This window comes from Temnothorax nylanderi, unplaced genomic scaffold (assembly GCF_030848795.1).
Source record: "Temnothorax nylanderi isolate EJ_2023f unplaced genomic scaffold, tnyl_v1.0 TNYL_tig0064_pilon, whole genome shotgun sequence".
In the NCBI taxonomy this organism is placed as follows: domain Eukaryota; kingdom Metazoa; phylum Arthropoda; class Insecta; order Hymenoptera; family Formicidae; genus Temnothorax; species Temnothorax nylanderi.
The window spans coordinates 308,974-336,229 of record NW_027249126.1 but is presented as its reverse complement, the minus strand read 5'-3'; the positions used below and the strand labels follow the sequence as shown (position 1 = coordinate 336,229).

The 27,256-nt window shown below is 38.1% G+C and overlaps 1 protein-coding gene across 8 annotated transcripts in view; it reads left to right on the top strand.

The window, feature by feature from the left end:
• LOC139773552 (RNA binding protein fox-1 homolog 2) overlaps positions 1-27,256 on the top strand; it is a 256,877-nt gene that overhangs the window by 134,499 nt on the left and 95,122 nt on the right. For all 8 annotated transcript variants that reach the window (XM_071708067.1, XM_071708068.1, XM_071708069.1 and 5 more), the window contains one exon: positions 25,363-25,653. In XM_071708067.1, the coding sequence (XP_071564168.1) occupies positions 25,366-25,653 (288 nt within the window). In that variant the 5' untranslated portion in view covers positions 25,363-25,365. The remainder of the gene's footprint in view (positions 1-25,362; positions 25,654-27,256) is intronic.

Genomic DNA, 27,256 nt, shown 5'->3' with positions numbered 1-27,256 from the left:
TGCTCTTGCAATTATAGCCGTGCCCTATGTATGTGTGCCGATTAAGACCGATTTGTATTCAAGTGGCGGCAATGGAACAATAACGCCGTTTCGAGATAACCGTGCCATCCACATTCCTTGCCGTTGTCATTATCATCTATTGTCATTACCCCGACGTTCTCTCCGTGAACGTCGTACCAGTTCACAATCTCACGTGAGATTCATTATCCAATCCATCGCGGTTGCAGTCTGCGCTGTGCTTAGATCCGTAATTTTTCACTTCTACCAGTATATACTACTGCGTGCAATTTAACACTCCTATTATAATTAAAAAATGCATAGGTGCGCATTATTGCCACAAACTATAGGTTATTACTGTCTCGACTAGTCTTACGAAAAGTGCTACATTCTTCTAAGAAATATTAAAACACTTAATGATACTTCACGTATCATGTCAGACAATGTATGCAGTGTAAATTTCTAAAAATATTGTTTCTCAATTTTTTTTGTAAGTGATTAACACGTTTCATGACATTTGATAATATAACTCATTACTTTTTTCATGGGGAAAGTATTATGTACTGCGTACTCATTGTGCTGGAATACGAAGCAAAATTTTTTAAAGTCAAACTTGCTTTTAAATCACCATAAAAATATCATACAATGAAAATTATAAATGGTTTTTCAATTCAGTCTTCAATTCGGTTTATTATCAGACCTCTATGTCGAAATCTGACCTGCGATTCTTGTACGGTATCCCAGGTAATACCATGACCCTAGAATTAAGTTATTCCTCACGAAGAAACCCGTTCATCAAAGCAACCTTTTTCGACTTGGGTTGTGAGAAAACGTGGGATCTTGCGTGCCGGCCCAGAAATTCCTGCGCGATTCGACGAATACATTACGTTCATGATAATACCTTAAATTCTATTGCGTTCGAAGTTTATACACTTCTTTTCAAATTCCTGTACAATTTGATTTTTGTGGAAATATCTCCTTTTAGGAGCAAAAGGAATTATATTCTCTTTTATGCTATACTAGGAAGAATTATTCGATGTACGTTTGTTAAAATATTTAAATTAATACAAGATTAATCTTTAGAAGCCTGACGCACTTTTAAAAAGAATTTTTTTGAATGCTTATATCTCGCAAAATAAGCTACAGGAAACATAATGCCTTTTTAAAGTTCTACAACTTGTTATAGAATTTTTTTACTGTTAGATATTAGCCGATTATTTCATCGTAACGTGATTTTATCATCTAATGTTATTAGTCAAGGCCATTAGGTAGAACCCTACGAAAGATGGAGCGTACATAACGTAATGTGTTCCAGAAAATTAATGGGTGACAAGCGACTGAAGGCTGTAGTCGCGCGCAATGCGAAGTTTCCGTGACATCAATGATTCGAAGATTTTCTTTGCGTGATAAAGAACATTTCAATATCTTGTGATTAGACTAATGATTAGTTTCCTCCTTCACAACCTTCGCAATCAAACGATTATATTGCTTGATAACACATTATTACTTCATGATAAATAATATCTATTATTACGAAAAATTTTTTAATTTTTGGGCACGATTTAAATATGTCATATAAAAATAATAATAAACTGTCAAGAAATAAATTAAATCTGAAGAAAAATTAATATTGTTTCAGTAAAAAAAAATATATAAAAGATATAATAATGTATTTATTGGAAATATACAACAATTTACTTATTGTTCGATTAAATTACTTTATCTTCGAATTAATGTCAATTTTAATAGAATCTTAATTATCGAATTTCATGCATTTTAACAGGATATTTCACGCATGAGTAGCGAACATTAATCAGATTCCAAAACATTGACACGCGCACGCGATCGAAGTACAAGATTATAGAATGTGCATCATGTTGTGTCATATCCGTGAGATAATCTTCCTTTTATTTTGCGCTGCAGGATATTTCCTGCAACGGCGCGAAACGCACGTAACTCGTATCACGTTTAAAGCGAAGGAAAGCTGTGAGACAGATCCGGAAACGAGCTTTCTCTTTCTCGTTTTCCCATTTTCTTTCTGACCTCGCGCATTTTCCCTCCATTCCTCCTGTTCTGCCAGAAGAGAACTGGACAAAAATAAGTCATTCTTTTATCGCTTTACGAGAGGCGAAGCCTCGGGGACGATAAACCCAGACCTTTCTCGGCATTACGGGGTTCCACGTGTAACCATAAATTTCTATAAATCCAGTTAAACGCAATTGCTAAGCGTCTTATTCCGGTTAGGTAATCTAAAAGTTTATTCTTCGTGCTCGATGCGAACGGATATAAATGAAGTATCTATTTTTTAAATAGTTCCTTTAAATCTATTTAACACTACGACCGTTACAGCAACCGTGCATAAGTCAGCGTTATAAATAATCGGATACTTGCGCAATATTGGATAATTCGGAAAACAAACGAATACCTTAGTACAAATACTATCTAGTGCATATTAATCTGTATCACTAACACTAATATAAATCACGTTTGTATTTCCTTGGAAATCATGGTATTCGGATATGATAACAATTTTATTTTTTTTGTTTAATTCATGTTGTTTACGTTCAATAAATGCGAGTTAATTGAAAGTAAATTAGATCCCTCATTCGTACGTAAATATAGTTTCCAAGAAAATATAGACGCTATTTGTATACGCAAATCTGACGTAATAGTCCAGATATTACTCATTTATTTCTCGGACATAACTCTGCAATGTACATCAAAGCTCGTGATTTTTTAATTCGTCATATAAAATAAAAGATGAAGTACGGAATTGAGTACGATGGTGAATTTAGTCTGAGTATATATAGACTCGTAAATGATTAAAAACGTAAGATATGCGACTAGGTTCTTAACGAAAGAACCTGTCGACGGACGAAACAATCTGCGCGTTACCGTTGTATCGAGAAAGAAAGTCGCTCGGTCACTTATACGGTACTTCGCGTACGCCTTCTTCTTTTTTCCATCTTCGTTCGTTTCTTTTTCTCCGGTTCAGAACCGGACGACTCTGTATTTCTTACGACGCAGCACCGCATCTGCCATAGTGCGGGCCTGCGAAACCAGTCGGTCGAGATCTCGCGTGAGAGGAAGGGCACCCACTGACGATAGAAGGAGATAAATAGGGGGGGTGGGGGAAGGAAGGAACGAGAGAAATCGAAGTGCAATGTGTATAGGAGAGCCGCGTCCTTCGTCCTACTCGATTCTTCCAGTCGATTTTGTCCGTCTGACAATGGAGAGTAGGAGGAAAACGCGTCTGCCCGCGTTTAAATTGTGTTTCTGACAATGATTGAAAAGGTAGATTTTCGACACAATCGAAACGTGAGTCTTGCAGCGTGAATCGCCCGGAAATAAATGCCCTTATATTATTTTGATGTCTTCGTACGTTAACGTTCTTCCAACATTCTCATTCAAACGAACGGAATAATAGCTTAATTTTAATTTCTATGAGATCTAAATTTAACGACGAACAAAAAGCTTTGCCACAGTTTCGATTATTCAAGTAATATTCAGAGATTTATGTCTCGCATTAAGCGAAGGTAGAACGAAGAAGAAAATATTTTTCCATGCGAGATTAATTATTTGACTGACGTTGGGCTTCACTGACAAAACAATTGTTTTTCTGCACAACTTCGCGACTTCACACTTGCATTAAACTTTTGTTGTCGCATATGCGCATAACATATGCATGCGGCCAAAAATGAAATTGGAAATCGACTATCTGTCGGATGTTAATGCGTCACGTCAGAGTGATAAGAAAGTTATGGCCGGAAGCCAAAATGCAATGTTGCAGTTCCTTGTCAGTAACTAAATTGTTATTAGATGATAAAAATAAATTGTTATTAGGTAATAGCGTTTGCTATAATTTTTTTTTAATATTTTTTATTTTTCTTATAATTACTTATAATTACACTTATAATTTATCAGAAGAAGAGCAGAAAATATCTTGGAGTATGCTTTAGATATTTGAAATGAATTTACTTTCAATTTTTTTCGGAACATTATTTTTATCGCGGATTACGTTATCCGAGAAGATTACGCTGACGTTCTCATAACACTACGAGGAAGAAAATATCCAAGATACAGAACGCACTGACGTCAGTTCGAAAACTCAGCGGATACTGAATAAAAGTACATCGTGTGCGAGAGAGAAATTTATTCGAGAAACGTGCAAACGTATTTCTTTCTCGACCTTTCGACGACTCGATCTACGGCGCGGCGTCGCAAATAATCAGAGTGGAAAGACGATAAACGAGCTCGGGGAAAAATATATATTTTTCGCTGGAACATGGCTTCCACGGACAGTCCTCCAGGATGAGTTGAAAATAGCTCGCGCCTCGACGAGGCACGAAGCTGCTGCTCTTCTGGAGGACAGATAAGGCCCCTTCCCCCCCCCCCCCGCTTGTTTCTCAGGCAGATCCGAATGTTCGACGGCTTTGGAAGTGCGCCAAATTGAGTTTCCTGAGCGTACGATGAGGGGAACTGATCGACCGACCGACCGTGCAACCAACTGATGGACACGCGCGATATTCCACTCGTGGGTCATTGAGATCGTGATAATTAAGGTTATCGTTAACGCCGACTTGCTCTCGCTCTTTTACGCTCCGTCCGCTCGACTTTTCTCGCGGCGTTCGCTCAGCTGCGCAATAAATATTAAGGACGTTCTCCGGTCCTTATACTAGAGAAAATCGATTTTCTTGAAACTGTGAATATACGTTAATTTAGGTGTGCTTTATGCGTGGTATAAATTTCAGTACCTCTTCCGGTATAAAAAATCAAGATACTGAGCCTCAAAGTTTCAATTTTTACCAAAAAATATTTTTTAATTTAATTTTTTTTTAATTTTGGCATTTTTTCCTTATAGAACTCGACGAGAGGAGCAACTTTGGTCCTTTTGACCAACCTCGTATCTCTTACCGTTTGGCCTGGAAAACCTTTTCATTAGTAAAAGTTGAAACTTTGAGGCTCAGTATCTTTATTTTTTATACCGGAAGAGGTACTGAAATTTATACCACGCATAAAGCACACCTAAATTAACGTATATTCACAGTTTCAAGAAAATCTAAAGAAAATCGATTTTCTCTAGTATAAGGACCGGAGAACGTCCTTAAGGCTGACAATCGAGACGGATGAAGAAGAGATTACGAAATTATTATAATTATGATTCTACGACTGATTTTAAATCGAATTTAATCATCGCGATAAAGCAACGTAATATTTTCTCATCAGAGGCCATTTGATGTGAACTTTATCGGGATAGAAAATTCAACCGTGGGAATAACTAATGCAGCTTCTTCCGTACCTACTCTTCATCCATTCGATTGCTGGTGCATGATCGAGATGATGTTGCTCGAGATTGCTTTTTGAATCCAATTATGCGAGAGCGATTTTCCACGGTTGAGGGAGAATGAACTTGTGCGCGTTGGATTTGACGAATCGATCGATGTTTGGTCGCGCGAGCGGGACTTTAATCTGACCCCCATACGCGACTATAGGATGGGAACATGTGGCCCGTAGCTTAAATCTCGAACCGAAATCGGCAGCTGCGCGCGTTTGTCTTTCCGAAGCCGTCTCACGAAGAGCGCGGGGACGCGCGTTGACTCGTTTTTGCGTTCCCCCTCGTTTTGACGTCGCTACGTAACATCTGGCACCGACGTGTACCAATTTCAAACTTTCCCTCGTCCACCCTTGCTTGCTTGGACGATTGTTTTCAGACGACACAGCCTGCTTATGGCAGTATGTATCAAATATTTGGCGCGACAATTTAGAACGACATGGCATCTCGCGTGTAAAACTGCTATATTGGAGTCATTTCCCAGGAATGAAAAGGATTTAATAGCATTCGGTAGTTAAACGGTGCGTTTATTCGTCGAAACGAAATTACTGGAAATTGTACGAAATTATTGGAAATTTGAATGTAACAATCCAATATCTCGTTGTATTCTTTTGATTTAATTATTACGCCTCACTGATTCGAGGGGAAAGAACAAATGATTAATATACAGCTATATAAAGTTAATTTCCAATAATTACCTTGTGCATGCGCGTTTTCAAATTACTTCTTTGTTAAAAAAATTGGTTAGAAAGATTGACGTGCGGTGTATGGTAATTTATAAAAATACATTTAGTTAACCGAGTAAATTACTAGGTAGAGTTTGTTGATTCAGTCCGGCGAAGATAAAATCATGGGCAACAATAGAGAACAGAAGTTGTCACATCGTTTCATCTACGTTTCAAGCGTCGATTAAATGTCATGCGAGGCTGCTGTTATTTAAAGAGAGAAAATTTTATCGCAGCGACCCTCACACCTTTAATTTCTACAGCCGACAGTCGTCCTTTTCCCTACGTATGCGCACTCTCGCGTCTCGACGTGCCACGTGCACGCCATAAGCTTGCCTTATTAAGGCGAACGCGCGAGGCTCCTTCGAGATGACTGATCGGAAGCCTCGTACTATCGATGAATTATTCAAACTTACCGAAGAAGCTACACAACGTAAATAGTCGAGAGTGACGAGAAAAGTCGTATTGAGCAACGTATGCATTTTTCTGCATTCGTTAAGTAGTATTGATATAAATATAAAATATGTTTAAGTAAATGCAATGTAATCTATAATTATATGGATTCTATCAGATATATATTATTGATAACTATAGTCATATAGAATATACATGCACAGTGTGTATATAGTCACATGTTCATATTTAACTGAATTCGTCGTTCTGCATCGCGAAACAGGTCCGTTGAAGTTCACGGATTGTGCAAGGAGTCCATTATCCTTTCCGTAACCGCAGGTCCTTTCCACTTTGTCACATCTATTGTTGACCGCATGCAAATGGATGAAACTTTGGTCTTACTTCTGCTGGTTCCGTTTTGTTCGACTAGATAACAAGTCCGTTAAATTGTGTCGAAAACTGACAGGTCTAAACTGGGATTATTACAGAAATTTATGAACTAAGCAACTCAGCGAGAAATATCGAATTTATCCGCAGTATAAATTATTTAACGAGTAACATCAAGGTGTTTGTTAGAAAAGACAGAAAGTGAGATAGCTATTATATTTTTCATTTAAAAAATTAAATGTTTAATGTTATGTTTATTATGTTTTGAATTCTATACGTCTTCTAAAAATGCAGAAACGTAAATAGATTTGCTATGACACACTTTTACAATTTTTAAATGTACTGAAAAAAGACACGTTCCTCGGTGTCTCAGATTTCTTTTCTGCCTCGTGTTGCTTTCTCCTTTGTAATACATATATGTAAATGCGAAACATCCGATACATGTCAAATATAAAAGCGCGAATAGATAATATTAAATAGATAGCATTTTGCCATGCGGATATTCCTTACTGAGAAAACATTCTTTATGAATGACGAATTGTAACGTAGAATGAATGAATGCATAATTATATACTTAGGAACGAACGATGACATAATCAGTGGTAGTTCACTTTGATCGTTTCACTTTTGAGACGCCCGATGTAGCAGATCTTATATCTTGGACTGCATCTCTTCCTATGCTGCCTTTCGAGGCCACTGCTGATCCGCCTCCATCTTTCCGAGAAACAAATAAGTCTAATTCGTGCACGTCTGCCGCCGCGTGATGTACAGACTGGATTCTATCTCAGAGAAACTCGTCTGTAACTTTCAGCTGGGTTTTTGCGGGATGAACGTGTGTCTTAAACGAGCGTGCTGCATGCAGTGTGAAACATAGGATAAAATCAAGAATATTACTCGATTTAATTGATAAGCAGCAGCGTTTTCTTTTTATATGAAAAATAGAACTAGAAATAATATAGAATTCGTATTTTAATATTACGAAACGGATAACAAAATATTACGATTAAATAGCGAAAGAGGAATGGAAGAAGAATGTACCGTATCTGTGCACATATAATTTTTTATTTGTCCATCATAAAATCTATTTATATTTGTATAGCAAGTAAATATAACTTTATCATATCTTAACGAATTTCCGAGGAATTAAAACATAACAATTATCTACCGCGATTTATTTATTACTTCGGCATGTTGGATATGATTAAGTTAACTATAAAAGGCATTAGGCCAGCCTAACACTGAAGTATTGGACACACTCGCTCATCTTTCAGTTAGCCGGACCGTGGTTCGGTGTATACGGGCAGCTTCTCAAGGCCATCAGTGAAGCTAATTGAGTGTAACGACACTGTCATAAACTCAGACTAGCCCTGTAGCCTTTCAATGAGGCCGCTCTATCATTCCTCTATGCAGCGCGAAACTTAAACGTAGTCCATTTTCTTTTCAATATTCATCCAGAATTTAGTCTTATCGTCTTGTTTCTCTCGGCGCTATATTTGGAAACAGATTTTAATTACGTATAGATTGATGTTTTTTTCATCAATCGATGTTAATTTTGTACGTAGATAGATGAATATTTACTTGGTCGCGCTTACTCTTTTGGTATGGCGCGACGTTTCTATTCTCTCATTTTCTCCAAAAATCGACGTTGTTTCCAAAAATTACTATCTTCTAAAGTTAAGAAGAATTCAGCATTATAATGAGATGAATTTTGTACGTCTTCCATTTCTTGCCCATACATTGCCGCGAGCTATCTTTGACTGAGGTCGTGCCGCGGAATTATCTTCAATTAAACGGGAGATTCCGACAACCGACATCGTTGCTCGCCGTCGTTGTCGCGTACAAAGAGTCGCGTGTGAACGGTGGCTTTAACCGCCGGCGATCCGGAGCGTTGATGATTTTTGATTGGCCGGAAGTGACGTCATGATACGCGTCGCAACTCGTATTAATCCCTAACGTTGTATCTCTGTCGACGTGTTCTTCGCTTCACTATGCGTGCTCTTCCCGCGTTTACTTTCGTCGTCGTCCGTCGTCGTCGTCGCCGTCGTCATCGTGTCGTTTCTGCGTTCTCACGTTCGTGCTCTACGGTGAGCTCTATATGCAATTGCCCACCGTGTCGATGACGACCGCGAATGATAAAACTCGCGGTATCGTGTGCTTGTTTTTCAGAGCCACACGTCGATTAAGCTAATTGCGCGTTAAGAGATCACGCCGACGAATAGTGGACTGTACTCCAAAATCGCGAGCTTACAGGATACATGCGCAAGATTTAAATAATAAATGTTCTGCAGATCACATAATTGGTCGATTGAGTAATTCGGAATGACGGAATATTATTACGAATCATTATTGAAAGGCGTTAAAGCGCAACCTAACGCAACCTAATACATAAAATAACTGGAGGCCATATGCGGTTATCACGCGTATCATGTTCTTTATCCGTATCTTATGTATTATTGCACCGGGAAGGACGTTTAGATTCATTAAAGCTAAAAGTTGAGGTAATTTCTTTCATTTGTTGGAAATATTTATTTAAGTAAGTTATTATGAAGCTTTCTAATATTGGAATTTGAAGGATATGCATTGATTTATGTCTCAGAAACATAAGCAGCTAAAATCATGTAATATCGTGCTAAATACTTTTCAAAGGAATTTATATAGAAAGATTTAATAACGGAATTTATTATCAGGATATACATGTTTAACATGAAATACGATCGTGCCTCATTTGTTCAATGTTTTTAAATGTTTACCAAGAAGACAAGTATAATTTTATTGGAGAGCACGTTCCTAACGATCCGTATATATTTCTCGAAAGAGACGCAGACATTCAGTTCACACACGTGGTGGTCGGACAAGTTTATAAATTACAGTGATAGAAAGTTCGGCTCTTGTGTCGTGGTCCTGCAAACTGACTGATTTTACGCCTCTTCTATCGTGCGCCAACCCTTATGCGCGTGTTATTTATGCACAAGTATACAGGAACATATTATTTTCCACGTTGTAAACGTGCCATCGATATTTTGTACTTCAGAAAACGACGAGATTCGTGAACAATGTAATCCTTGCACCGATAATGGAAGGGTGTCACGTGACTGGCATGTACTAAGGAAATACCAAACATGGAAGCTAAGAGATAAGATTAGCTATCGTGATTGTTACGAGAAAATCTACAGCAGATAGGCTTCATCAATTTTGTCAGACGCTTGTTTCCAACTTGAAATTATCTTTCACGTTAAACTATCACGTTAATCTACTGTAGATTTTCTTGAAACAATCGCGATATTATATTACATATATTTTAATAACTATTAAATATATATGGACAATTCGATGAATCTCTCTCGAGGGAGGATTTTGCGTTTTCTTCGTGAGCGAACGGCGAACAGTACGTTGTCCGCAATTCGTTTACGAAGGAAACGCGATCTGGACCGGTGGGGCCTGATAATTTTTGGAGGTGAGGGTCGCGATACGATGGTAGGTTAGTACGAATCGACCGGCAGCAGCAGTGGTCGGAGCCCAGGCCTTCGTAACCCCCCGTCGGCTGCGATCTCTCGAGCGTGGGCCTTTGTGCCGGGGATGGCACCGCGCCAAAATCCATCCGCGATCCCCTCGTTCCGGAGGCGTCTACTAACGGTCCTGCGAAAACGAGCCCGAGCCCGGCTCGTCGACTTGGCACGTACCATTTATCGCTCGCCTAGAAAATACGAGTACCGTCGCCTTCCCCGCGGCGAAACGAAAGGGTTCCGAGCGCGCAAGGGCGGAACCCTTCAATCGAGATTTTTTTTATAGCGGATCGCTCAAGTAGAATCTTCTCTCTTGCTGGGACATTGTGTGGAAAAGGTATAAGATTTTTTCGCGGAAACCGCCATAGTTTTGCTAGAACATTATTAAATTAAAATTAAAATTTAAGCTATTTTTATGGCATATGTAATTTATCGCAAAGAGCACATCGTAAAACTCTTGCATTTAATATTACGTCATTAAATTCTATAAAATTTCATCTTTGTTCGTATTTGATGAATTGGAAACGTTATTACTTTTACACAAAGGCAACGGGCATAATTTATCTTGATCAGAATCGATAAATGATAATTGCAGCATTTTTCTTATTATCAGAGCGAAGCTCCTTCTTCCAAATATCATACTCAATTTCTCCGAATGGAACAGTCGTACGAAGGTATTGAAATTTCTCCGCGTGGAACGCTATATCGGAGGTATTGAAACTTCCCTCCGACGACGCTTCACCGCGTTGTAGGATCTCGATACGTTATCAGTGTCGCGCGCGAAGAGCAAGAAGCGAATAGCGCGAAGTAGTTGGTATAGCGCGACGTAATTTAGATTCCGCCGTGCAGACCGGTAGGATTTTATTGTTTTACCCATCGTTCAGCGGAAGCGGATGGTATCAGAAATATCGATCGTTGCGAAACGAGTAGTCTCTCTCTTGCAAGATGTCGGTGTACCACCAGGGATCTCGAAAAAGGAACTCGCTATTTCTAGTTGTGTTGAAAAATGCCACGCAATTTGTCCAATACGGTATATCAATTCTTCATAAGTGGAGACCAATATTTTCTCGTCGTATCGAGATCTTCGATAGGACGAACGTGACATCGTCAATGCGAATCTATCCGCGAATCGAATTTAGGTTCTTCGGAAATACACGCTTCTGTCACTCACTAGCGGGCTCGCAACATGGCCCAGCGTGTCCGAAATTAGATCGGAATCGTCGGGGGAACGGAATTCTTTCCCGACCGAATTTTCTTAGCCTTCCTCTCGACCATGTCAGTGACGTCGCTGTTTAAAAAAAAAAACGGTAGAAATAAAATACCGTTACGATGCTCGTAATAACGGTACAGTAATAATAGTTTCTGTGCTGAAATTTAATATGTCTCCTACGTGCAACTTACTTATTTTACTTTTAAAATGAGAAACCCTTCCATCATAAAAGAATTTAAAAACTGTAATAAAGAACTCTTGTCTCCTAGTTCGTGAAAGAATGCAGAGTAATAATTTAAAGTTGTCCAGAACTTTCAGTCATAATAAATACCTACTTTTTTATTATAAGGAAGTTGATATTACGAACATAAATGTTATGTTTTATTAATCATGAATGAAATGCTATATGCTACATTTTTCTTTCCTGAAACACTAACTTTATTTGTAACTTTATCTGTAACATTAACTTTATCTGTAACTTAATTTTATAATCATGAAGTTGTTCTCGTATGATGACGCAAATGATAATCATTCACAGACAAATTTTGACAATATTTTCTCCAGAGACATGATTCAGAGGGGAGGGAAAACTCGCTGTTAAAATCGATAATCCAACTGTTAAAACACCTAATGAGCATGCAGAGCGTGTAATACAGTTCGTCGAGTTTCATCCTTATTTTAACAGTCTTCTAATTTATACGCCTGAATTCCTCATCATAAGCTTATAGCATCATCGAGACCCTTATAAAAAAGGAATCATCTCCCTCAATTTCCTCTCCGATAGTCTTTGTTAATTTTATCGTTCACACATGTAATTTACATTTTGTTACACGCACTAGAGTGCGGTAATATGGAGTATACATTTTTTATAAAGTACATCGAAGCAATTTACATATTTGAGTGTTTAGAAGAACTTTATTTTGTTAGATATTAATGCGATATAAATAAATAATTTCACCGAGAAAATGGTGATATGAACATTTCGCAAAATTTATATGTTTCATATATGATATAACAATTGAAAGATTAACTTACACATATCTCTGTACTTTGTTTTTGCATTAGTTTTACAAAATTAATCATCTAAAATTATTAAAAAAAACTACATATATAGATCTTTTATTTTTAAGAGAGCTCACATTATTATATTTTACATACAATAAACGTTCAAATGACGTGGTTTATTTGACAATGGGATTTTACGAATGCAAATATTCGTGGTAATACTTTCTCATTCATGGATAATAATGTTATTGAAGTGATTATTAAAATTACCGTAAATATAGCAATTGGTATACCGTTATTATATTCGCTGTGATAGTCTTTTTATCTAGAATTTGTCGTAATAGAATGGTCGACTTGTTAGTGTCGCTCTATGATTCTTTCTTTATACTCTTTTCTATTTTGCATTGCCTACTTATTTTTGCTATTTTTACTCATAATTCTACTCATTATTTTTACATGATATGTTCTGGGAGGACTTATGTCCTCGAACAACGACATAAATATTTACGTTGTTGTTTCTTTTTGCTTCTCCCCTGATGCGGAGCGCTCTCTCTCTCTCTCTCTCTCTCTCTCTCTCTCTCTCTCTCTCTCTCTCTCTCTCTCTCTCTCTCTCTCTCTCTCATATTATAGATGAACAATACATAGAAAGGGGAGGATGCGAGGGAATAAGTCCGGAAAGGGTCCATCTTCCGAAGGGTAATTCCGAGGGGCCAGAAGCTTGCCCGAATAAAGACGCACTCATTGAGTTATCAGTGGTTCTCAACCGGATTGAGATTCTTTTATATTCCCTATAAATAAAAGATCTGTCTAATTATTGATGAATAAGTAACAGTTTATTAAAGTTCAACACTCATGATTATCTGTTAAATTATTTTTAGATACACTATGCCATATATTTTTCTCTTTATTTGTTGGGGATGAAAATCGAAATTGCAAAATTTTACACAAATTTGCTTTGTTAATATTTAATATATATGTATAATATTAATATATATAACATTTAATACATATAATATTTAATATACATATATAATATTATATATATCTGTATATATGTATATCTTTCATAAGATCGTTGTTTTGATAGCAAATCCCTATTTTCCTGGGTAAGTACCTTGTTATGGTAACAGGGTCAAAGCTACCCACCATACTGGTACAGAGGATTTCACGACATCCAACGTTCTCTATTAATAAGCATCTGACGACGAAATCTTTATAAAGTGACTGCTGTCGATTATAAGATCAGTAGGGCGAACTTTATTACATAAGGATAGACATTTTGATCCGTTAATTATCTTGGGCAGTCGTTGAATTATTTTTATTCGAATTGTAACATTTTGGCGAAGTTACCACGGGAAGCCTGGTTGTAATTACCAAGTTTTAGGATTGAAAGAGTTGAACTGGAAGCTCGCTCGCGCGCGCGCGCGCGCGGAGACGAGCAATATCGTTGAAAGAACCTTTCTTTCTTCGAGATGTAACTTGAATGAGCCCACTGTTCTCGTCAAGTACTAGCATTCCGAGGCTTTCGTAGAAATTAGATAATTGCGATAACAAAAATTATCTTATGATTTTTATGACAGATTTAATTATGCTTATATCTTCATCTTTGCCTGAATCAAACGCGCGGTTAATATAAGACTCACAGTATATGTGGGGCATTGCTATAAAATCGATATAAGAATATTTCGCCAATGTTATCGATAAATTAGATTACGCATCAATTATTGTTTAAGTTCGTAAGTTAGATGAGTCATTAGTGATATTTTCGCTTTATGAGGAAAATTCGGACGAGAAAATACTGATGGCATTCTTTATTTCGGACTCACGTTTTATCTACGTTAACGAACTGCGTCAATGTTTAATGATCAATGTTTTGATCTCGACATTTTCGACGATTTCATCTGGTCGAGAAATAGGCAATCCGGAGATTAGTAAAAGTACACGAGTCCAGTCAGCTGAGTTTCGAGCGCAGCGCGTTTCCATCTTCGGACTCGTCAAACGGCAAAATCTTGTTACGTACCTCGTTGCCTTGGTGTTTCTCCCCCGGGAATGCGGAATTTTTCAATTTCCTGTCGCCCCCCACGATCTCCCGATGCTCGTATTTCGCGAGTCTCGAGATACTGGGCTCATTTCCGAGTTTCCGCGAGTGGGCGCGCTCGCGCTGATAAAAGTTGCTCGCATTTAGACGATTTATGAAACTTTCGCGCTTCCAGACAGCGCACGGTGATATCAATTCGCACGGCCGGTCAGTTCCCTCGAAATCTCGACCGGGGTACCGTTTTTATTGTACCCACGGATGCGAAAGTTGATTTCATAACTCGTCCGCACGTCGTCATATTGCGAACACGTTTATCGATAACATATATAGCGGTATGAATAGTTGGAAAAGCATTTAGATTTCTACTTTCGGGTTTTTCGCGATTGTTGTTCGGATTGTCGAGACAATATGAGTTTACTCAAATGGTGAATCAATGGGACGTAATTTGACCGCTTTTGCAGTTGCAGAAATGCCCTCCGCGGTAAAAGCCGCGTGACATTTATCGTATTAATTTATATCAGCGAATGGAATTGGAGCGGGGCAATATGTTATTAATACACATAAAATAACCTATATCCGAAAGAGTACAGGTGTTATCGATTTGCTGCGACATTTTTGCTCATCTTCTACACACACACATTGAATTTTCTCGACTCTTTAAATTTAAACTCCTGTCAATAAGTACTAAGTACTGGTTTGCATTGAAATGACTAGACATTTTTATTATTATTTCTTTAAAATATTTGTTGTTTCGTAAGCAGTTTTCGAAGTAATTTTAATTAGGTAATTTTATTCTTTTTTCTAAGTAGGCTACAAAATTACCGTGTTTTAGTTAGAGGCTTATTTAGGATAGTTCCGTCAATATTAAAAATATGTCGTTTATTGTGTGGGAGGTCGGAACATAAATATGATAAAACGCACGGGGAAAAGATGTCTGGACATAAGGAGATACTAAAAAATTGTACGCTATCGTAAAATTTGTACTTTTATTTGCACTTTAAAACTTTTTTATGAATATTTATAGAGCGTTCACAATAAATATATTTTATGACAAAAATTATGGAATAATAAACGTGATAGAAATTAAATTGCATGGAGAAATAAAATGTTAAAAGTAAATCGCCAGATGACGACATTGCAATTTAGAAATGTTTTTATAGCCACTAAAAAACCTGATGGCGCATAAAATTTCTCTCGGAATCTTGGATACGCATGTAGATATACACAGTTTAGCGATCGTTAAATGTTGTAAGCATAGAGCACATTTATCGCGTGTAACGTCTCATGTACATCCCTACAACATTTTTTTCAACGGATAAAATCTCCCGACCCGGTGCGCACGCCAAATTCTCGCGAACCCGCTTTAATTTCCCCGCGTGTGTATTTTTCGACGAAAATAGCGGCGCTTTGCGGAAAGGAAGCGGCGCGGTCGCTATCAAACTCCACGTGCGTGTGAAAATAGATAGCTGAAGGCCGGAACGCGCGTTTCAGTGTCTGACAAAATAGACTGAATTCCCTTTGAAATCGTCATTTGTGGACAGGTAAACACGAGTACTCTCTGTGATCGTTCGACCGTGACGTTTCGTCGAGGCGGAACGCTTGCCGATCGTTATCACGTAACGTAGATCGGTTCGCTCTGATTCACAGATGGGTTCCTTATCGTTATAATGCCGCTGTCGTGCGAGATAAAGATCGTTCAACGAGAATATGCAGCAGGCGTAAGTTCGTGAACATAAACGGTCTGATGTAGCAAATAACGTAGAATTTTTTGGTCGAGACTGTTCGCGTCTTCACGATGGATAATCTGTTCGTTTATCTAACCTATCCGCGATAGTAACTAATACAATTAACCGAGACGCTTATCACGAGGTAAATCATTATTGGATGTATTCTTACCGGTTTCTGAAGATAATCGCAACGAGATGTATAGATTTAAACGGATCGATTTGCCACGGCAAACGAGAGACCCATGCAAAGCCGCTTACGTAATGTCTCGTTACGTGACGGAAGAGCCGATCGATGTCGACGATCGATGGCGGATGTAATTACCACGTAGATCTTAGCGACTTTTATGCACCGTCGTGTGCATGTATTGTATATTGACTACTAGCCGCTATATAAGATTGCAATGCTACGCCAGGCACTCCCATCAAATGGGCGATTTCCTTCAGGCGGCTAGATGCCGATCTCAGGCTAGGGCCCGTTATTGACGACGCTTTGTTAGTTCGTTACTTGGGGCCCAAGTGGCCCGAATGGTGTGAACGCTCTCTGTTGAACGACGCGTCCGTCCCGACCGGGAAGAGGCTCTTTAGAAACGATCCACTGGCAACGGGCCATCCATTAACGCGAATTAGAGTATTTAACTCGGCGAGCGAGGGGAATGAGGAAGAGAGCGATCGTACGAGAAGGAGACATATAGGAATGGAGGCGAGATCAGATCACTCTCTGCCACCGCGTCGTTACGACCGATTGGCTGGCTGGATCGTCACGATTTCGTCGCGAATCAAAATACATTTCCAGTAATCACGAGTTCGCTCTTCTATACTGCGATAATTTTACTTTGAATTTTTTAAGGACAATAGCACTTTTGATTTCAAAAGCTTAACGCGAGCACATTGATAAAATTTGGATAAAATATTTATGCTATGATCAATTTTCATATTATAAATTAATAGTAATGAAAAAATTGATCTCTTATAATACTATTATTAATTCAGTCGACAGTGACAATTATATAATGAAGGTATTGTCATCCCAGTGTAAAGAATAACATGATACAAAAAACGACACCACAGAAACTAAATAAAACGCATCATAAAACATTTTTACGATTCCCATCAATGCTGTTTAAAGCTCGCTTGTCAATTCCAGGAAGCGCTACATAATAAAGATGTATAGTCTTCTCTAAGCCAGACTATATATAGACTCCTATCTTCGTCAGGCAACGGATCGAAATGATACTTTGGCAATCATAGGACGAAAAGTCTACTGATAAAGTAAAGCGCACGGGGAAGGATATGCCGGATATGCTTTAAGCTCGGCCGGTCGGAAAACCTCCTGCCATTATCCGCTTTCTCTCTATCTCATTCTATTCTCGCTTCTGCCTTGCTCTTTGTCTCTCTTCCTCTCGCCCTCTCTCTCTCTCTCTCTCTCTCTCTCTCTCTCTCTCTCTCTCTCTCTCTGCCGAGCCGCGCGTTCGCTATTGATTTCAGGTTTATTCTTGGCGGCTCGTTCGCTTTGCTGGCGTCAAAACATCGAAAGGACGAGAAAGGGTGGCCGCACCACCGGCGTGCGCGTTTCAGATCCTAATACTCAAGGGCAAACCGCTGTCGCGGAAGCTTAAAGCTACCCCGTGTCGACACACACGTGAGAGTGCTCGAGATGAAAACCCGATGGTTAAATTACGAGCGCTCCCCTCGCGTTGCAGTGCGCGCGCGCGTATGTGTGTGTGTGTGTGTGTGTGTGTTTGTGCCTGCTGCTGAAATTATTGCTCGCTTTCGGATATGACGTAATGGCAATTGCGCGGCTCCGTGGAAAAGCACCGTGAAGCAGCAGTGAGTAACATCTTTATGGAAGTCGATGCGATGTACGTACGATCTACTTCGTATTTCTGCTCGGTATATATGTTGTACCGTTTATAAACTTTTCATTATGTTTTAGACTTTTTCATTATTCGGTATTATATTCAAATTATATCGATTGCATCTGAACAATTTGATATAACTATAACCGTTTTTTCTCTAAACATTGTAATTTGAATTATAATATCAAATAATAAGTCTAATTTTAGTGGGGGCCAAACGTATCTAAATAATCACTAGTCATTCAAGCTTAAATAAATGCGAGGGAAAGTTGAAACAGTCTATATAGATAGAAAGTACTTTATATGCGTTACGCAAGTCAGCATGAGATAGCACGATTTCTGATTCCTGGTTTATCAGTTCTCTTTTTAAATTTATTTTTAAGGCATTAGCTGTTATAAATAGGAACGTACATCATCTTATAGCTTTTCCTTTTCTTCTGATTTTATTTCTTTATTTGTATGAAAAATATGAATACAACGAAATTTGACGTAATTAATTAAAATTGCATCTATCTTGGTACTAATTTTCGTTAATATAATATAATAATATTCGAAAAAGATGGTGCATACTTCTAGAAAATTGCATTGTTCCTTTCTCCGCCGTGAGATATACGTCTGTCTTGATTTTTCGTATTAGCGAGCATCGTTGGCATAGGATCTCGATGCCCGCTTTTGCATTTCAAACGTGGCGCGATACAGCTGCGAATAGCAATGCGCAAATAAGCTGTTTCCCGACCCACGCTGTTATCTCGAGTGCAGCACGGACTTACGTATCCATTATTTCGTAGCTATTTTGTAAAATTGCAATCATTTTTATATTTGATATTACGCAAAAATGGCTTAATTTGCAAAACAGCAATTTTGCGCGAATTAAATGTAAAATGCGGAATTCCGTGTTGCTGACGCAGTTATGTATTTTTTAATTGAGCGGGTTAATTCATTTTTTTTGCTTATAACACCGTCCGCATCTGTCATATTTTCATTTGCAGAATTGAGGAATTTATGCTGCGCGAAACACCGCGCGAGACTTCGCGCGACGATTAGATGAAGCGGCGTTTATGCAATCCATTTCGATTCGCGCATCTCCTCGCGGACCCGCGCGAAACAGCCTCCTCTTATAGCTATCGCGTCCGCTTTTTCTACTGCCAATTCTGATAACGTTGATTCTCCATGCAGATCGACAAGCCAGTTCCCTGGTTTGCCGGTTATTCGCTTCCCAACTCTCCCAATTTTAGTCGATAAGACAGGCACTGTGCATGCGAAAAGTGCCATTTTGTTTGGTCGATGGCACTCTCGAAATAGGTCGTTGGTCTGATATAGTATTCGCATGAATCGATCTGAAGCAGAGAGTTCCGATACATGGAGATAACTCGGATTTCGTGGTTCGTACTGGCTTACAGCCATCTCTTCGTAACATGAGATGCATGGCGTTGAGCAAGTGATCCGCGCGAATACTCTAGGCTGTAACGATCATCCTTGCCAATCCTGCGGTGTACAAAGTTTCGAAAATCAAAGGGCAAACTGTACCGAGTAATACGATCTTATTTACTTTGAGTTCAATTTCTTCGCGCCTTCGATTAACCATATATCCAAAGAGCTAAATTATATTTGGATATCTTATTAAGATACTTTTTAAATCTCTCAAATTCTGCATTACCTATTTTTTACCTTTTACATTTCTAAAAATAAAGAAAAATTAAAATTTAGAACTTATGTGAACGTAATCGAACGAAGCGTTGTTTGAAATCGTAATGATTTTATAAATTTTTTTGCAAAAAAACATTCAATCCAATTATAACTTAAAATTAGTTCGGTTCCAATTTTTATATTTTACTTCTAAATAAAATTCAAAATTAAATAACAGCTTAGAGGGTTAAACTTAGAATTAACGATCGTCATATTAATCGTGTGAACTCAACGAGAAGATGAATCGGCAATTCATATAACCACTCGAATAATCATTTGCTTCGAATATCCAATTAAGCAACGCGAGTGCGTCTCCGCAGAAACGGCACAAGAGCGCCCGTGCATTTCGTCATTCATTCTTTACGCCTGAGGTAGCTGATCGAATTAACGTGAGATCATTAAAATTTTTTTTCATTACGTTCCTCGGACTCGCGCACGCGATTGCCGTAAGGCCCAGCTAGCCGTGGCGACACGCTCCGCTGACGCCGAGGGGGAAGCGTGCTCTGAATGGTCCCTTGTATGTACTACCGTACGCGGGAAGCCTTGCTCTGTCCGCATAATCATAAAAAAAATGGGAAGAAGAAGGAGCAGACGACAAAGAAACTGTTAGACTGTCGTTGACCGTGCGAGAACGAACCATCCACTAAAATGGGATTGAGAATTTTATCTCGAAAAAGATACGCGAGTTATCAAAGAAGACTCATTTTTTCTGCAATTTCCGATATTTAGCGATGATAAATCTCTGTGATATTTAGAGATTTTTTCTTTTGAATTAATAAAAATTGTTAATAATAAAGGGGTTACCGATTTCTGTTAAAAAAAAATAACTAAGTTTACCGAAATTCTATAACTCCAGAACTAATTAACCAAATCTTAACGAATTATATATGAAATAGGGGTAGAAAAGACTGAAGAATATAATAAAATTAATAAATTTTGTTAATAATAAAGGGGTTACCGATTTCTGTTAAAAAAACAGCCAAACTTACTAAAATTTCTATAACTTAAGAATTGATTAACCAAATTTTAAAGAATTATATATAAAATAGGGGTAAAAAAACTGAAGAATATAATAAAATTAATAAAAATTGTTAATAATAAAGGAGTTACCGATTTCTATCTAAGAGAAGAAAATAAAAATATATATATATTATTATACATATAATATACTCTTAGAGACAGAGTAGAAAATATAAAATATTTTCTCTATCATTATATTTTTTACTGTATATATGTATACATATAAAAATTCGATCATTTTCTAATATTATTTTTTACACACTCGTCTTTATGATAATATGACGCCTTGTTCACACACGATGCCTTGTTCAGACACGATGTCTTGTTTAGACACGATGTCTTGTTCAGACCCGATGTCCTGTTCAGGCACGATGCCTTGTTCAGACACGATGTCTTATTCAGACACGATGTTTTGTTCAGACACGATGTCTTGTTCAGACCCGATGTCCTGTTCAGACACGATATCTTGTTCAGACCCGATGTCCTGTTCAGACACGATGCCTTATTCAGACACGATGTCTTGTTCAGACATGATGTCTTGTTCAGACACGATGCCCTGTTCAGACACAATGTCTTGTTCAGACACGATGTCTTATTCAAACACGATGTTGCAGACATAATGTTTTTACAAATTAACATAAAAATATGTGAAAATACAATGAGTGTGTGTATGTGTATCATTCTGTATGTATTATATCCTTTAAATTTAAATTATTTTTCTTCCGGAAAAAGCAGTAATTTTTTTTCTTTAATAATCTTTAGACAATGTTTACGCATCTTTATCATATCTGTTGAATATTTTTTAATAGATGGATTTTCTCCCCTTGCTATTGATATAGCAAATGCTGCTGCAAATATACCACATGATGCTAGGTCCGGCTGCTTTGTAACTTTTTCAAATATTACATTATTCTGGGTTAAATTAGGATATCGCTTTTTTATGTATTTTTGTTCAACTAATGTTAGATTGTCATAAGAGTGCGTCTCAAAATACAAACTGTCATATATATGAAGTTTTACAACGTCATAATAAATACAATGCCAGTGGTTGCCAGCCTGACAACCTCCAACAATCTGAACATCCGGGGTAAAAATTGGATTAACCCAATGTAAACCAGTAATAAATAATATATCAACACGATTAAATTGAGTGTTATTTTCTATTATTTTCATAATTTCATTTAAAGGTCTATCATCTAGCCACGAATTTTTTTCTAGCACGTTTTCTTCTAAAGTTTGTGGGGATGGATTAATCTTAATTATTTGCTCGTGTCACATTGTGATTCCATTGTCTACAAACACAAGTAATTTTAACGCGATATTTTATTCATACACAGAGAGAGAGAAACTTCCTTCTAACTCTGCTTATGAACGTGACTTACATTCGATCCGATTTAACGTGACTCGAGTTTAATTTTAACACACCGCATTCGAACTTCCGGCAGCTAGTCCGACGTATGAAGAAATACATTCGACTATATAGCGAAGTCAAAACTCTTGCCAGGACTCTCTCTTACTTATCCACGATCGCGTCCACCATCCTGTGTAAATTAGAAAAAAATCAATTAGCGGAGCAGCTAGCTCGGTCAGGAAGTTAAGTCCATATTTCTTCATACTCGTCGACTATAGGGAGATTAATGCGTTTTTAATCCTTCCTGGGGTCCTTTATCTTCGTAATCAGGACGAAGAGCCGTGGCTTTCCCAGCCAATCGGAAGACATATTTCCCGTGCCAGCGAGAGAAAATTGGGTCGGTTTGGGATCATGTTCTCCAGCGTGTGCGCTCTCCTTTTTCTTATCCATCCTGTCCCTTTCGTTGATTAAGCTACGCTCCCGGAATAGAAAGCTGGTAGAAGGGGAATGTGTGATGTGTAGAGCCAGAGGCGACTTTCCTCGGTTTCGCTCAAACTTAGTTTTAGTTCTCATTCGCCGCGAGGCTTTTCTAAAGGGATCCCTTCACACGTGAAATACACTGCTTCGCGTATCCTTTCATTGATTGTCTCTGATGAACGATATATACTTACCTCCTCGCGGATTACTTCTCTTCTTTCATCGTGCTCGTTTTTCGTTAGATTTTTCTTGGTAATATCACCGATCGTGATCAGACTTCCGAAATCTTATTCTAACAGTTTCTTTCGCAGTTTTGTTAGAGTTCTATTTGTTCCGCGTATCAGTATCCGTAATTGAATCTCGGCTGAAAAAAATTGGCTTCGCGTTACAAAATTTAAAACAACGATTGGATATTTGGTGCGCAATTTTAGCTGCAAATGGAATTGTGACAAACTTTGCGAAATCGATTCTTGAAGAAGACAATTTGAAATAATGAAAATAAACACGAAATCTACGACGTAAGCGAAAGTAGATTAAATTAGATTTATTATTTATAAGTATAAAATCAATATTGACAAAGACGGATTGTAATTATGCATTTTAAATGTTAAAAGATCAATTATACATATGAAAGAGAGACGTTTCATTCTGCACATACACACACACATTTATGATATACATATATCTCTCATGCTATTTCTCATTCCTTTTAAATGAAGTTGAACATTATAAAATGATAAATCAAACTTTTATTCTTATACATCACAGCGTCTAACATTTTCATATAAACGACAGCTGGCTAATTTATCATAGACTGATGCTATCGTAATCAGGCGCGAGAAATCATCGGGATCGCAGCACTTTGTTGATGTCGGATCTTCCGTAATTGCTGAGACCGAGACCTTCATTTCTCAGACTTAACAAAGACCACGGAACTCTTCCTCGCGTATCTCCGTTTCCGAGCTTCATCTCCGTTCGCCCGCGCGGCCGGTCCGTATCGGCGAAATTCGGTCTAAATCGAGTTTTCAGAAAAATGTTCAAGGTAGGAATAACAAATGGCTCTTTGCTCTCTCGTGGTGGAGCGAGGTCGAGGGGTGGCGTTCAGAAATAATCGGGAGAGAAGGGAGAACTGGACAAACCATCTGTAACCTGCCACGTGCGAGATTGTGGATGGCACGGCCCGGGGGCGAACCATAAATTATAGTTACCCTCTGCTGTCCATAGTAAATCGTTTGCCGTCCCGCGGATCCTTCTCCGCCTTTTACGTTCTATAAAATTGTCTCTCTTTACTTAACTTAACTCTCTGGTCTCGCAGTAAAACTAGAAAGTGTGTCCAAACGATAATGACTTTTCCCATGCACTTAGCTGCCGAAGAGGATATTGTTTCATAATCTGTTTAACTAAAATGGATTATATTTATGTAATATAGAATTCATTAACTTTTATTATAAATAAAGAAAGATGATCTCAAAACGTAAAAATTGTAAATTTATAATAGCGAAGTGTTTTATAGTTTTATCTCTTATATGTATATTAACACACGAATTATGATAAACAATAATTGATTTATATAACTCACATATTTATTATTTGATATTGAATATTTTATTATCTGATATTGTAATGTATCTAAAAGTATTTAATTTTCTTAATTAACAAGTTAATTCAAGAATTATTAAGAGGGTAAGGAAAATGGTATTTTCTATCTGCAATATTTGTGAATCTTATAAAGGACTACAAGCTAGTTTTTTACTTTGGACGAAAAGCATGAGCTTTTTTTATACATTTTTAGATAAAAATATTATCTTTACTATGAACTAGGTTTGTAATGAAGTTTGAGGTATTATTCGACCAATCGTAGGCCACCACGACATTCCAATGGAACTTTGCCAGAAATCTTTCTACTAGTATAGATTGCCTGCGGTCACGGTGAATAGTTCGCCACCGCACGAAAAATTGGCAACGCCATTTTCGCCATTATCCTTCATCTCTAACGATCTCGGAGAGACTAGAAAAACTGAGCCGAACCTACTTGCAGTAGGGAAGATATTTCTCTTCCTCGTTTCGCGAATGAAAGACGAGAGAGTGTTCGAATGTTAATGGAAGTTAATAATAAGTAAAGTACATTTCTAGTGCTAGATCTATATACCTTCATATTTAAATTACTGTCAATCATGAATAGCATGCTGATCTTATTAAAAATTATAGGATCAGAGATAACTAACTGAGAGATAACTAATGTCTTTATTAAATCTTGTCAATTTATTAAATCACGGTAATGTAAAATATTTATATGGTAATTCTAGAGAGCATAATTTAGTAAATATTTAATTCTCAGGCCAGGAAGTCTGAATTAGTAATCATCACTTTCCATTTCTCAACTTGAAGTTCGCAACTTACATTAATAATGATCTGTATAATTAATTTAGTAACAAAAATATAGTAATAAACGTTAATTAATCATGATACGTTATGTATATATTAGTCTTGTAAGTCTGTAAAAAAGAATTTATATAAAATGTTCTATAGGTTTTTAAATCACTAAATTCACATTTACATTTGTTAATATTAATGCCCTTTAATTTACCCTTATCCTTAAACTTATGTTACGACAATTGAGCATTGAAACTCATAAGAAATTATATTTCCTTTCAGCATATGGTGCAGACAGGGATGGCTGCGCCCTATGGTGGGGGTGTCTTCCCTCCTCCGGTGAACGGGGTCGCGGGTGTCGTGGGGGCGGCCGGTGCAGCCGGTGACGTTAAGCCACCGCCACCAGTGACGGTGAAGGAGGAGAACGCTGGTGCGCCCCAGCAACCACCCCCGACCGGCGGGCCCCAGGTGCCGCCTGCGGCGGGCGCACCCCATCCCGCCGCCCCCGGTGCGCCGACCGCGGCCAGCTTCAGTCCGCCTCCGCCTCCGAACGGGGTCGATCAACAGGCCATCGTAAGTTTCTGACTCTTAATTAACACGACTGCGTCGAATTAGTCGATAAGCACTTCAATTACCAGTTTTACTACAAAGCTATAATAATAATGATTAGGAGTTGAGCATTTTCCTTTATGAAGGATGTATCTTTTTACATCCCAATTAGTTATTAATTATTACAATAGATTAAACTATAGATACAATTTAAAAATGATTTTTAAACAGTAACGAGAGCATTTAGCATTTAGCATTTTAAAGCGACAGTTAAAGTAATTGCTCAATATCGATGTCGAAACGTCTATTCTTCAGAGCAATTTCGAATAAACAAGTATTTCGTATAGGAGGAGAATTCCCTTGGGGGAATGTTCTCTGTCCTCGCGTTGTCCTGTCCTCTTTTCCTGAACAAGTATAAATGTAACGCGTCTCGCGATAAGAGGTCGAGGCGACACGTTATTGGCTATTCATCAAGTCGGTGCGGTCCACCGGAACCGCAAGCGTAGGAGCCTGTTAGAGTAACTAATCCTTTCTTTGAATGTTCTCGACGCTTGTGACAAAATTACACGTTACGTTCCTGCGAAGTAGCCCCTCGCGAGCCACGTGGAGCACTTTCGAGATTCTGGTGTGCATTCCGTTACCAGAGAACCGAACTTCTCGAACCGCGTCTCCCTTCCTTCACCTTCGTCCTGTTTACCGACTCGTCGAGAAGGCGCGGCCGTCATCCCGTCACGTAGCTGCGGTCGCGGTCAATGATTCTGGACACGTATGAATGGAGAGGAGACGTCGCGTCGGAGGCGACGAGTGAATTCCACGAAGGGGGCCCCTTGTAATTCATAGCGGAATGCGCGATAGATGGGGAGGGTTACTTATCGATTGAATAAAGGAATTTTCTCTCTTAACGAAACGTTATGCATCTTGCCTATGATAAAAACTTCCGCGGAAAAATAATGCGCGAGAAAAAACGATAATTAACGTTAATTTTTATAGACATATTAATGTGAGGATAAGAAGGAAAATATATATTAATTCTTGTATGTTATGATGACAAAAACAATAACTTTAGAAATGAGATTACTTAATGCGTAATCGAATTGATCGTAGCTATAAAAGTTGCTATTTAATATTAAAGTTTCTATTTTAAAGAATCTATTTAAACTGACTTTCGCTAACGCAATTCAGGAAGTTCAGAGGTGGCAGTTTTATCTCGTGTAAGACGATTCGTTGCGTAATTGAATCAACAACGTCTATCGAATCCATACGATTTTCAAATAGACTAATTTCAGAGACAGTAATTTCATCACGACGCTCAAAGCCGTAAAGCTATATTGCGCTTTAAATTTAATCCCTCGTTAGTGAATGTTATCGATGATCGCATGTAATTGGAGGTGCGCGGAATATAGAAATGTCTTGCTTTGCATAAGACTGCTAACGATCTTCCTTTTACTTGGCCCACAATCTACGAGCAGCCGCAATTCAGTTTATTGCATTATTCACCGAATGGTTATATTTCATAATCAATATAAGCTTCCAAATATCTAAAACCCTCTTTCTCAAAATGTCGCCAACATCCATGCATCTGTTTTTAGAGCAAACCCTTTTATAGTAACAATCGATCCGTCCATGC